Source organism: Seriola lalandi, unplaced genomic scaffold, assembly GCF_002814215.2.
Source record: "Seriola lalandi dorsalis isolate HSWRI2012SDOR001 ecotype SW California unplaced genomic scaffold, Sedor1 jcf7180002054415, whole genome shotgun sequence".
NCBI lineage: Eukaryota > Metazoa > Chordata > Actinopteri > Carangiformes > Carangidae > Seriola > Seriola lalandi.
The window spans coordinates 418,201-430,805 of NW_019524968.1; the positions used below are offsets into that span (position 1 = coordinate 418,201).

Consider the following 12,605-nt stretch of genomic DNA (forward strand, 5'->3'; position numbering starts at 1 on the left):
CACCTCCATCTCCTTCTCCGCTCCCCGTTTTCCCAACACCGGGCCGCTGATGCCTTCCAGTGTCCATGGGAAATACGGCAATCACATGTGGACCTCCATGAGACAGGTAACGACATCAACTGGAGAAAAGACATGATTCTGGTGTTCAGGTTGAATGGCAGTGCCTCACTTGGAGGTGATGAAACACTATAAAGACAAACACCTGTTTCAATCCTTTGTGGTTGTTCCAGATCAATTTACACATAATTTAAATATCTATAAGAATCCAGAACCAAAAATGTTAATATAAACCACAAATGCACTAATAATGTCGCTATCACATTGTGCACAGATACCGTGTTTAAAATGGAAACAAAATGAAAAAAAGCATCACATCGTGTTATTCAATTATCACATTTTCATCCAATTCTTTTGTGAGAATGAGCCAACAGCATCTCTGATGGAAAACAGGAGAATGTGACACAGACTGTGAGGAAAAGAGTTGTGCAACCTACAATTACTTTAGCCTAAGAGAGACAAGTTTCAGGTTTTGTCTTATTTGTTGCAAGAAACTTGGTTAAACTTGGCTGCAAATGTCCCCACTGTGGGACTAATAAAGGGATACCTTATCTTTTCTTATTTTATCATATCTTGAATTATCTTAACCCCATGTTAACTATGCTAATGAACTCCTGCAGGTAAATAGCATCTAAGTCAATCTGGCCTATATTTTAGATCACTGAGAATACTGTATAAAACCAGTGTACGATGTACAATCCATTTCAAGATTTGTTTATTTATTTAGTCATCTAGCTAATATTTGCTGTTATCTTCTCATACCCTTTCAGGTTTTGGTGAGGTCAGGTCAGGTCCAGAGATCAAGGCCAGGTTGCCAGTCAGGGCCTATAAGACTTAAAGACAAATGTGCTTGTATTGCTTGATTTAAGCATCACTGTCACAATTGGACTGATGTTTTTGAGATTGTGGAGAAAACCATCATCTGAGGAATAAGTGAAAACATCAAACCCCACACAATTTGCTGTGAATTAGACATTGGACAATTACTCTTGTCATTCATTACTCTACACATCCCGCCCTCTGCCATCTGAACTCTTAATAAGGCTAAACTGTTTCTATACAAGATCCAAACCATTGCTAATCGGTGGATATCTGGATCTTACGAGGGTCACCTAAAGGCAACATGTCTTCTTCCAGTAAGCACGCAGAGGCACCGCCACTTCCAGTAGGACCGGCGCGGGAGCACATACGCGGGTCTGGCCAGCCCCCTGTCGGTCTGCATTAATAATTACATGCTTCAAAAAGACGGGTGGGATGATGCTGCGAATAAGATCAGAAGATGGCTAGACAAGACAGAGGTTTCTGTTAAGACCAAAAAAGTCCTGTTTGGTCTCGATATTTCCAGGTAAAAAACAAAAACAAAATAAGATAACTTACACCATACACTACAACAGAAATCCCCCTCCTCATATCACAGGCAGTAGTGGGGAGAATTGGGCAGGGTAAGTTTCAGTTGCAGTGGTGGAAGAAGTTGGCTGATTTAGATGTTTTACTTGCATAAAAGTAAATACTCAAGTAAAACGTCTTTCAAATAAAATATTACTAAAGTAAAATAACAGAACTGTCATCAGCAATAAAGTGTAGCAAAAGTAAAAACTTATCTTTCTATAGAACCCACCCCCACCCCTGTGAATTATTGTATCACTGCATACTACATTATTAGACTGATAACTAATGATGAATTAATGTGCAAGTAGCATTTTACTGTTAAAGCTGATCGAGATAGAGCTTTTAACATTCAGGTAGTTCAGTGGTTCCTAACAACCAGATAAATCGAGTGTCCGTAAGGACAGAGAAAAGAAGAAAAACTATATTTTGATCTATTTTGTGTGAAATAAAGAATAATTTTACCACTTTGAACCTCAAACGGTTATTTAAATGAAAACATCTGAGAAGTTGCGAGGGGAAATCGTGCTTTGATGCAACTGCTGACAACTACATCTGAAACATGGCAAGCAGTCGTGTCCAGGTAGTGCTTTTAAGGTTACAGCCTAAAAAGGCTGGGAACCAATATTCTATAAGCCTATCATGTTTTATTTTACCTAATGCAGAATCTGTAACTCAAACTGTACTGAAGCACAGTAGGTCTAACACAGTATGCCTAAATGTGGGCTGCTTAGCTTCTTTCCACCACTGGTCACTAACAGTGCCCTAAAACTGTGTTTGTTGATACAGCTATCTGTTTCGTTGTCGTCGTCAGACACTCCACCCAGAGTTCTACCTCTCATGGTTTCATTCACTGGGACGCACCTCATTTTGCACAACCTGCTACTAACCAGCCCTGGGACAAGGTTCTCATCTGGTGCTGAAGACCCGGGAACAGAATCTTGGACCGCGGATGTGATTAGAAAATAGTTAAGAATAGGACCTGCTCCTCGAGACAAAACTGAATATTTGGCCCCACGTCTAACAGAAATGCATCATGGTGGTTTTAAGTCTACAGTAATATAAGGAAATTGTGAGGGCAATAGTACGACGAATTTGACGCTCTATTTACCATACTCCCCACGCGCTCCCTTCGCTTTTTAGTAACGACGCGTTTGATTGGCTCATCTTGAGTTCGTTTATCCAATTACACTCTTGTTTGCTGTTACCAGGAACCAGAAGACGCAAAGGAAAAAGCTTAACCTTATTTTCGAACTGACTATTCTTGTGATAAATGGCGGTCAAAGCCAGCAACCACAACTGCGTACCGAACACCACAAGACACTTTTTTAACATAGCATGCAACTGTTGGTCTCAGCATAGCGCCGCTAACAGGGATAGCTAACTTAACACACATCAGTGGGGTAGATACCGCTAGCCACATAGCTACAGGTTTACTATAGTATTGCCTAGTAAGGGCTCGGATATCAGTCGTACTTTCTACCAACTTGTAACTGCTATGTGTGTCGAGTAAACTACCCTGAAACATAACTCGTTTAACAAAAATGGCAAGTACCGTGTTGGACCTCGGTACGGGCGTTGTCGTCGTTGCGGTCGTTTGGATTTCGGCACTTGTGTTTGGGATGATGCTGCTGAGAGCATCTGGATCCGCAAAGTGAGTGAGAGCAGAGACAACAGTTCTTACACATATTCACTGTACAAAAAAATATTTACAGAAGTTGATGAAGAATAGGCTAGATCGAGGCAATCCATCTCATATATGAATCAGTCTGTGCCACATTGCTTTGAAGTTTCCTTCATTAGAATGTTGGATTGCTTGTCAGCTGAAGTACACACGAAAAACGTCAACTGTGGTAAGAGTAATGTTTTGTAATATATTCGGCATGATGATGATTCATCATGTAGTTTTATTAGAGTTAAATGACAAAAAATCGAATGGCTCACGTATTACTATTGACCACAGTGGCGTATTTTAGGGAGGGAAATCTGTAGAAATATCTAAAAAGCATAAGATGGAACATAATTGAATAAGTCTGAAATTGAGGAGTTGTCCCAGATTCATAGAACAGTATAAAGTGTAAATATATAACACTTTGGCCTGAATCTCTCACAGAAAGGTTTCAACACTCATATCAGCCACATTTCTTGCCAGGGAGACCAGGAAAAATAATTACTTTTACTGACTCTTGAATTATCAATATTATTATTATTATTAGTAGTAGTAGTAGTAGTAGTAGTAGTAGTATTGTATTCTTTCAGTCAGCAAATATTTATTTTTGTGTAGAATACAAAGTGACTGCAAAACACTGTACACTTGTGCAATAACAGTAAAGTTTAAATGGGGTGAAACATGGTGCTATTTACTTGATTGGTAAATTAACTACTATAAAAACCACCATAAAGAATGCCATTGTTTTGATTGGTATTTTACAGGATAACGCTGCATTTACTTCAAGACTTACTTAGAGAACAGTAGATCAGTGGTGGGAGTCCTTAGGTCATCCTTATGTTTTAACTGTATACCTGTGTATGTGTGTTTTGCCTTGCCAGGTTAGGAGTTATCCCTGTTTTTCTCTTGGCTCTCACCGTCACTCTGGCACTGGTGTTTTTCCCCCGCAGCCCAGAGACAACTCCCCCTTTCAAAGAGATAGAGGTGAACTCTTTCCACTGCTCTCACACACCTAAACACACACTTACAATCTCAAATACTCCAACTAATATGTCAGTTTAATTGTAGTCTATAGGCTATGGGTTAACAATGTCACTACAGTAAATTTAAATTCATGTCTCTTTTCCTGCCTAGAGTATGACTGAGTATGTTGTACTATATCAAAATGTAAATACCACATATAAGTGTTGTTATCTGAGAATCTTACAAAAGCAAACAGCTTGTTTTGAAAGGTGTTAACATGCTGAATTGACTTTTCAAAGCATGTAGAGGCAATTCAAATTTCTACTCCTGACAAAGCCATGATAATTAAATATTCCATCATGATTACATCAGACCATTTACTGCATTAGAAAACATTATATTTAATTATATTTAAGCACATATACATTATTGTCTATTCACTTGATGCACAATAACAAAAAATTAAGAACAGCGAATGAAATAAAATGAGTGTCACATTTCATGCTTATCAGAGACTACAACAGAACAAATGTATCTTTACACAGATATACGGTCAAAAAAGGTTAATATATATTTTATGATCATGTGCTGTAAGGAGAAGAATGATTTATAATTATATTTTTATTATTTGTACTGATTGAGGATATAGATACTATTTAAGTTTTAGTTAGGTGCAAATAAACAACCTTCACAATATAAAACCTTAACTCTGATATAAGCCAGTGTTCACTGTACTGTATGCCTGTACCTAGCATGTGTCATTGTGTGTGCACTTCAGTGTATGTGCTTGTCGTAAAGGCCTGTTCTGCTTTATCTTAGTCCAACAGCAACACAGAACAAACACTCCCCCATGTTGCCTCTGGGTCGTGCCAATAAGCTGGCCAGATCTGCCAAGCAAGCTGCCACCCCATAGAAATAGCAGAGCAGAGCCTTGTCCTGGCCAGCTCACATTTTATAGCCTTTGTACAAAGGCAGATACCAGACCAGCAACAGAGAAGGAGCAAAATGTGACTTCTTGGATTTCTGTACAAGGCTTACAAGTAAAATTAACCCTTGCCTGCTTTAGAAATTGATTAAAAGGGGTTAAACATGAAAGCAGTTGAAATAATGACACCTTGTGATGCTAGAAAAAAGTGTTAAATGTCAAGAGGCTTTTTATTTTCCTAAACTGGGAGGGTGTATTCTATAAAAGAAATTTTTAATTTAGAGAGCAGCCCATATGATTGTAGAATATAACAATTATAAGAACCCTTCTCACAGTGGTTTATTATTTTTGCGTGATTGAATTTATTCATCTTTTGCTTACTTTAACAGATAATTGTTGTATAGAACAGAATATAACTTTAATTGTGCACAAAGGTGGAAAATTGTCTTTGGCCAATCCAGCAATTCAATTAAACATCAAAACCTACAAACACACACCACATAACAACAACACTCACAGTATGAAGTAAAATACAATACACAAAATTTAAGAAAAGCACCTTAAGAAGAAAAGATTAAAACTGAGTCTTTAAGAATTGAGCGAGTCTGTTGCCTGTGGGATAAATGATGGAGCCAGAGGCAACATGTAGCACCAGAGTTTAGCTTCTCGAATCTGGGAACTAGAGGATGTGGCGGCTACTCTCTCTGACTCATCTTTGATATTTTACACTGAAATAAATCAGTGTCAACTGACAGTTTTCATACAGGGAAAGTATTAAAATCCTCATCTATATGGTCATAAACAGTATTTAAATAAAGGTAAAGATGACATTTTGCATTCACATCATGTTTTGGTTTTGACTCAGTTGTAGTGAGCACACAGGAAAACCTGAAAACTTGCAAGCAGAGAGATAGAGTGTGTGTGTGTGTGTGTGTGTGTGTGTGTGTGTGTGTGTGTGTATAGACTGTGAAGAAATGTCTAACCCCTTGCTGTTAAACAAAAGTAAAATAACATAGTGCCAATTAAGCCAGTCCCAGACTAGGAGTGGGGGTGGTTTATACCAGACCCCCCTCTCTCCCACTCCTCCTCCTCCCCCCTGCCCGCCCGCCTGCTCCCACCCGTGCGCTCAATGGCACATTAATAAAACATGGCCCACACTTTGGGTTCCAGCTTACTGCGTAATTGGCAAATTAAAAAGTGAGATGTGTTAAATGCATCCATAAGAGACAGCATACATCATCCCCACCTCTCCTAGACACCAGCACATTTATACACATACACACACACACACACATACACCTACTCTCATTCCACAACAGTCCCTGTGAAATCTCTCCTTAGTCAGCAGTAGGGGTGCTGCTCTTCTGGTATTATCTGGCTTAAAGGCGTTTTCTCAGTTTGTATTTGCGTCTTCATAGGTGGCTCATGATCTAAATATTAACACAGACCTAGAGCTATCAGTGAAATGTTGCTTAAATCTATCGATAGCAACGGTATAAACTCCAACTTCTCCTAACTGAAGAAAGGGCTGTGCTAGTGTAAAGGATCTGTTGTTTGTCTCCTCATTTCCTTTAGATCTATTAATTGATGTAATACTCTGGTGAGCTGCAGTGCGGTTTGGTTTGTGTCTCAGCTGATTAGGCATCTAGATAAAGAACAGCAGGATCCGAAAATAAATTGAACCCGGAATCAGCATTTAGTTTCAGGAGTTGTGAGAGAACGGTGAAAGAACAAACATGGTACGTCTTCAAACACATTACTACGTACAGGTCTGAATCAAATACTACTACTTGGCTTTATGTCAGAGCTTGTAGCCAGGTGTGAAAGGCAGTACTGACACTGGCTCTGATAGTCGGGGCACAGTTGCACAGTTCTAGTCAGCAGATAGTGGTAAGGCTGCACCACTTCCACTCTTCTGTTCTCATGCTTCTGAAAATTAAACTCAGATTATTGGTCTGTACCAAGTAGTGGTCCATTACCAGTGCTTATTTTTCCCATTCTGGGAATTAGCAGGGATAATTTTTGTGTAAGATAACAAGGCTGTATGCATTACCTATTAACTTTAAGTGGGAATTTTCATACACTGACTTTATTATTAGATTTTTGTGAACTTTACGACATTGTCAAGGCAATAGACTAAGAAACTGTATCTAAAATGGATCAGTCATGTGCGGCTGATAGGCAGTCAGTTAAATATGTCTGTACAGTATGTCTGGCACAGGATCCCCATCTAGTACATTGACTCAATACATCACTACTTACGGTGAACATTAATTTAACTTAAAGTAGTAGAAAACATTAAGCTATGATCTTGAATACAAATTAAAGTGAGAGTTCTTACTGAAGAGGTCATTGGTGACCATTTTTCTACCATTTAGGACCCAACATGTTCACAGTATGTTCAAGCTGATTTTGACACGTACACTGTCACTTTCACAACCAATGAGACTGTCTAAATAGTAATAATTGAAAAATCCATAATGTATTTTATATATATCATTTCAAAGGTTTTAACAACTAGACACAAGTTGTCTCCTACTTCACTAAAAAAGTCTGGCATCAGTTTGTGTGACCTGTTTCAAATTTGCAAATCACAAACCCGCAGTTGGCTTCAAAAGGATTTGTGATATCCCAAAATCCTGCTGGTGAAACTGAGATTTAAGGTAAGCACAGAGAAACTTTCCCTTTGAGCCTGATGAACAAAAAAACAGTATTTTATTCTCAAACTGCACATAGATCAATTTAAACAGTGAAGCTCAAACATCCAATTGAAGTAGCAGTAAGAAAAAAACAACTAAAGTAGATTAACTTTTCAAGGCAACAAGTAATTGTAGGAGTTTTCCTTGTGTGTGTATATGTCTGTATATAGAGGCCTCACATTATGCCACAATATCAGTTTCTACACGAAGGCTTTGTGAAAGCTCTCTCATGACATCTAGTGGCTAGTAAAGGAAATACTGAATTTAGTAAGAGTCATGTGTTTCCAATGCACTCGGGACTATTGACTAGGTACACATGTTTTAGTGTGTAATTATGAAGAACTTCTAACACTGAGCTGCTCTTTCTTTGCTCTACAGATAGTGGACACTTTGTTCATCGGTCGTTACGTGCTGCTGGCAGTGGTGAGCGCAGTCTTCCTGGTGGCGTTCTTCATGCTGCTCCCCTTTCATTTCCTGGAGCCAGTCTATGCCAAGGCCTTAAGAACTCACTAGAGCTGCCAGGGTCAGAGCTGGCACCAGGATCACATCACTGAAGTATACAACTTAAGACAAACAGGGCCTTGCGAGAGCCCCCCCTTCATGTGGAAACAGACCATTGACTGCATCCCAAACAGAAACAGCAGGACATCCAGTGTTTTCTACATGGCCAACTGTTTGCTGGTTGTTGACTGTTTATGCACAACCAACAGGAATTGAATAATATCCAACAGTAACTGTGTTTATATATTTTGTATCATTTAATACACAAGATGAATTAATAGTTTTATTTGACATGTGTAAAGCACTAAATTGATTCCTAGTCAACAAACACTGTGTCAATTGTCAAATTGTTTTTTTTGCCACAGTGAATTATCTTCCTTTTACTACTCTGCCTCCTAATATGTTGCTTCCTGAAGTACTGTCAAGGTGAGGCAATAAGTTGTGGGTGTTAGTGACAGTACATGAGACACATTTAAAAAGGAGTGACTAGGTGCGCTACGTGAAAGTGCACTGTGAAAGTACACCCATCTGAAGCCTGGAGATGTATTACTATCTCTTCAACTGGACTGACTGATGAACAGTGTTAATATTGGGATTTTTTTTTACTGCATAGTTCATTTGAATGATGCCAATAAATGCATAAACTCACCTCAGTGATAATTTGAGTAATTTTTTAAGTGTTTCAGCATCATCACTCAAAGAACAACATGACATAATATAGTATGACACCAAAGCTACTGACATACAGTGTTTGTATTGGTAACAGTTATTAACAATTAATATATTAACAGCATTTTATCGATATGCGTAGAAGCATTAATGCATTAATATGGGATGCTGATTACCTGTGTTGTCGATCCTCTAGCCTTATGGCTGTTATTCATGTTGCAGAAATATTGAAGGGGTTTGATAGACACACATTCATTTGATATTGGAAAGTCATTAAATATCACATGAAACCCCCACTAAACAAAAAATAAAGTACTAATTGAATTGAGAGAACGTTCTGCCTAGATATGCTATAAAACAAGTTTTGGAGCATATCCATCAAAACTGAATGAATGAATTGGATTCTGGGAGGAAAAATGTGTTTATAGTACCTTGTGATGGCCTGTTCATTTAAATGTAAGTGCTTGAGCTTTACAGTTAGTTTATATGTACAGTAGGTTACATGTATTTTAGCATTTAGATTGGACATTTCTTTCCCAATGAATTATTGGATTTCTGATAATGATGGTGATACTTTAAGACATAAATGTATGTGTGCTATCAACCACATTAGTTTGGTTCGTTACCATTACCATTTTTGCCTCAGAAAAATGTGATTTTGTTATTAATCTGACAACACTGACAGAGGTAAGTGCTTCTTATGTTGGGAGATTTGTCCATAAAACCTGCATCTGTTAAGTTTGGAACACTCACATAGGAGATTGTGTATTAGATTTTTGTGTGTGCTTTGCAAAAAGGATGTTGTGGCACCTTTGCAGACACCTTGCAGTCTGATTTGTATCAGAGGAGGATTTTTTTTAAAGGAATAGTTTGACAAGTTTGGGAAATACGCTCTTTAGTCTTTCTGAGTGTTAGATGAAAGCGATTGATACTGCTCTCATGTCTGCACACTAGCGTTACCACTAGCAGCCGGCTAATTTAGCTTAGCAGAAAGCCTGGAAACAAGGAAAAACATTGTGCCTGGCTCTGAACAAACATTACATAACCCACTTACCAGTACCTCTAAAGCACACTATAATTAACCTGCTTTATCTTGCTTGTTTATTCCATACAAAAACAAAAAAAACTGTAAAACTGTGACAATTTGAGTTTCACAGGTTGTTGTGCGAGTGTAGGCGTTGCTGTCTCCCCCTGTTTCCAGTCTTTATGCTAAGCTAAGTTAACTGACTGCTGGTTTGTCAATGTGTGTAATCAGAAGTTTCAAGGTGCTTCATAGAACGGAGGTTACATATGTAACCAACAGGCACCGAGAAGCCACATGCATCATTATGTTTTGCTATTGTGCATTGCTATTCTATATTTTGGTTCCACATTTTGCCAACCATTGAATCATATCCTGCACTGCGCTGTCATTACTTCTGACAAACACAGTGCTGCATTCACATGTGCTGATGCTGATTCCACAGGGTATAACTAAGCAGATGATTCCACAGAGACTAATGAGCTTTTGCAGTCTAGAGGCCCAATTATAAACACTTGCCACCCTCCCACCTCCATTTTAAAAGTGTGAAGCCCAAGGAGACGTGGAGTGGAATTCCAACCAGGATGATGAAAGAGAATCTAATGAATCAAAACCAATCCTATTAGTTCCGGCCCACATCTCCATACTGTGGCCCTTTTCTGCACAACAATCCACCGCATGATTTCACACAAGCTGGGGAACTGGAGAAATTCAACAGAGTGGGCAAGGGGATCTAAAACCTTTCAACCTGGAGGGACTTGTTGCCTGTAATTGACCGCATGATTACCGCAAAACATGATCTTAGCCCCCGCAGAAAGTGGCACAGAGAAACAAGTGGCTTTAAGGGCACTGAAACCGAAGGAGACGGTTGAACTGCTTCACCGGTTCACCTTTAATTTAAACAGACACCTTATGGGTCTTTTACTTTGACTTGTCAAGAAAAAAATTGCCTTTTTGAGAACATTCTGCTACAGTTTGTATTTCAGGCTCGCGGTGCAAAAGATGTTTGCACATTCTCATCGCTGTCTTGAAGTTTACAAACTCAAGGTCTTTGCAATCCCTGAAGTCTGGGGTGTAGAAGATGTGACAGTATTCCTTGGCTTACTCTCCCGTTCTCACACACTCTCTCACACTACCTCACCTTTGTAATCGTTCTCTCTCCCCCATCTTTCTCTCTCCCTCTATCCTTCCCTCATTTTATTTTTTGCCACTAAACTCCATCTCTGGGGAGTGGGAAAATGAGCAGAACAAAGCATGTGGGGGTTTGAGGATCATTTGGAACCGGGAGCTGGAGTCTTTGTAGCGCAGCCAGCTGGACATATAAAGAGATGGGGGCGGGTGAGATAGAGAAAGAGGGAGCAATGCAAGGGCAAAGAGGTGTAAGCAGAAAGCTCAGGGTGCTGGGTTTTGAAACTGCGGAGGGGACGGGGTGCGCTCCTCTCTGGTAGATCCTGTATTCAGATGCACTCAAGCAGAACTTCTGGCTTTCCATTCACATCCTCAGCTACCTCGCCCTCTGTTAGCGATATGGATACCGTCACCGCCCCACACAGCTCGCACAACACTGCAAATCCATTAAAGATTTTGGGCAAAGTTGGTGCACTTATCCCAAAAGAATGTGATTCAGTTCATGTTAAATCAAGCAGATGGCAATGTTTGCCATCCTTTCAAAAAGTTTGGTAAATAAAACTTGACGAGTGCTCCGTGGGGTAAATCTAAAATGAACAAGGTAATGCTAAATCCTTACACATTAGATAAGGATTTATTTGCCAACAAGTGGAGGTTTGGTTCACTGGCTTGGTATTTCACTAAGCTATGAAAGAGATGGTGGTAGAGAGTGGAAATGAACTGTGGGCCTTGTCAAACTATGCAGTTTTGGGGCCAAAGGGAGTTTTTTTCTCAGCTCTGCCCGGCTGTGCTCTATTATGTACTTTTGTATATCGGCAGGGGGGATGCTATCATGGCAACACACACTAGGGGGGCGAAATCCTCAAACTGAGATGCCAGTGTTGCCTTGGCCTTTTACCTCGCTCTCTGGAAGGAATTACACTGAAGCTGTGGCTCTCGGGGGGACGATGAAGGCCCAGATTAGAGGTCAGGTTGCTCACCAATAGCCCTCTGCTGCTCGGACATGACGCCCCATCGTGGGCCGAAGCTTGGCCCTATGGGGGTTCTATTTTGACAGTGGTGAAGACATGATTGAGTATTGGGCAGGCTTAGAAAGGCAATGGCTACACAGATCAAAGACCATGCTCACAATAGTTGAACATGGGCGGCCAAAGTGGTCCACCGACCATGCCCAGTTGTTGCATAGGCTTTGACTTGCCTGTGAATTAATATTGTAGCATTTGGACTGACCTACCTTTAGGCACAGTTTGGCACAGGAAGAGCAGCAGTAACAATAGTGGAGTGATTTAAGACAGCCAATGAAATTATATAGAAATATGAATCCTTATCTTATACTAGCCAAACTGGTGTTCAGTAATCATCCTGTTTTAAGACAGACTTGAATATTGTGTACATATTCTTTAATGCTGATGCTGATGATGATGAAGTACTGTCATATCTCTGTTGTCATACCGCTACTATCAGATCCCTTTCGAATGTGCTTTCAATGTAATGTGGAACAAAAACCACAATCCTCTTTCCATGTAAATTATATATTATTTATAAAAAATAAAAAATATAAGTTTATAAAGTTTATCTGAAGGTTTC

The 12,605-nt window shown here is 39.5% G+C and overlaps 1 protein-coding gene across 1 annotated transcript; it reads left to right on the forward strand.

Moving 5' to 3' along the window:
• Positions 1-2,628: 2,628 nt before the first annotated feature.
• Positions 2,629-8,860, forward strand: tmem218 (transmembrane protein 218). Its single transcript, XM_023410154.2, has 3 exons — positions 2,629-3,097; positions 3,994-4,096; positions 8,078-8,860. Exons 1-3 carry the CDS (start codon positions 2,988-2,990, stop codon positions 8,210-8,212), a joined length of 348 nt encoding a protein of 115 aa, XP_023265922.1. The 5' UTR covers positions 2,629-2,987; the 3' UTR covers positions 8,213-8,860.
• Positions 8,861-12,605: the final 3,745 nt, after the last annotated feature.

Excerpts from the sequence above, each read along its gene's own strand:
- tmem218 (XM_023410154.2), top strand. The coding sequence starts at position 2,988 with ATGGCAAGTACCGTGTTGGACCTCGGTACGGGCGTTGTCGTCGTTGCG. Across the intron at positions 3,098-3,993 it reads AGAGCATCTGGATCCGCAAA|GTTAGGAGTTATCCCTGTTT; the intron begins GTGAGTGAGAGC and ends TTGCCTTGCCAG. Across the intron at positions 4,097-8,077 it reads CCCCTTTCAAAGAGATAGAG|ATAGTGGACACTTTGTTCAT; the intron begins GTGAACTCTTTC and ends TTTGCTCTACAG.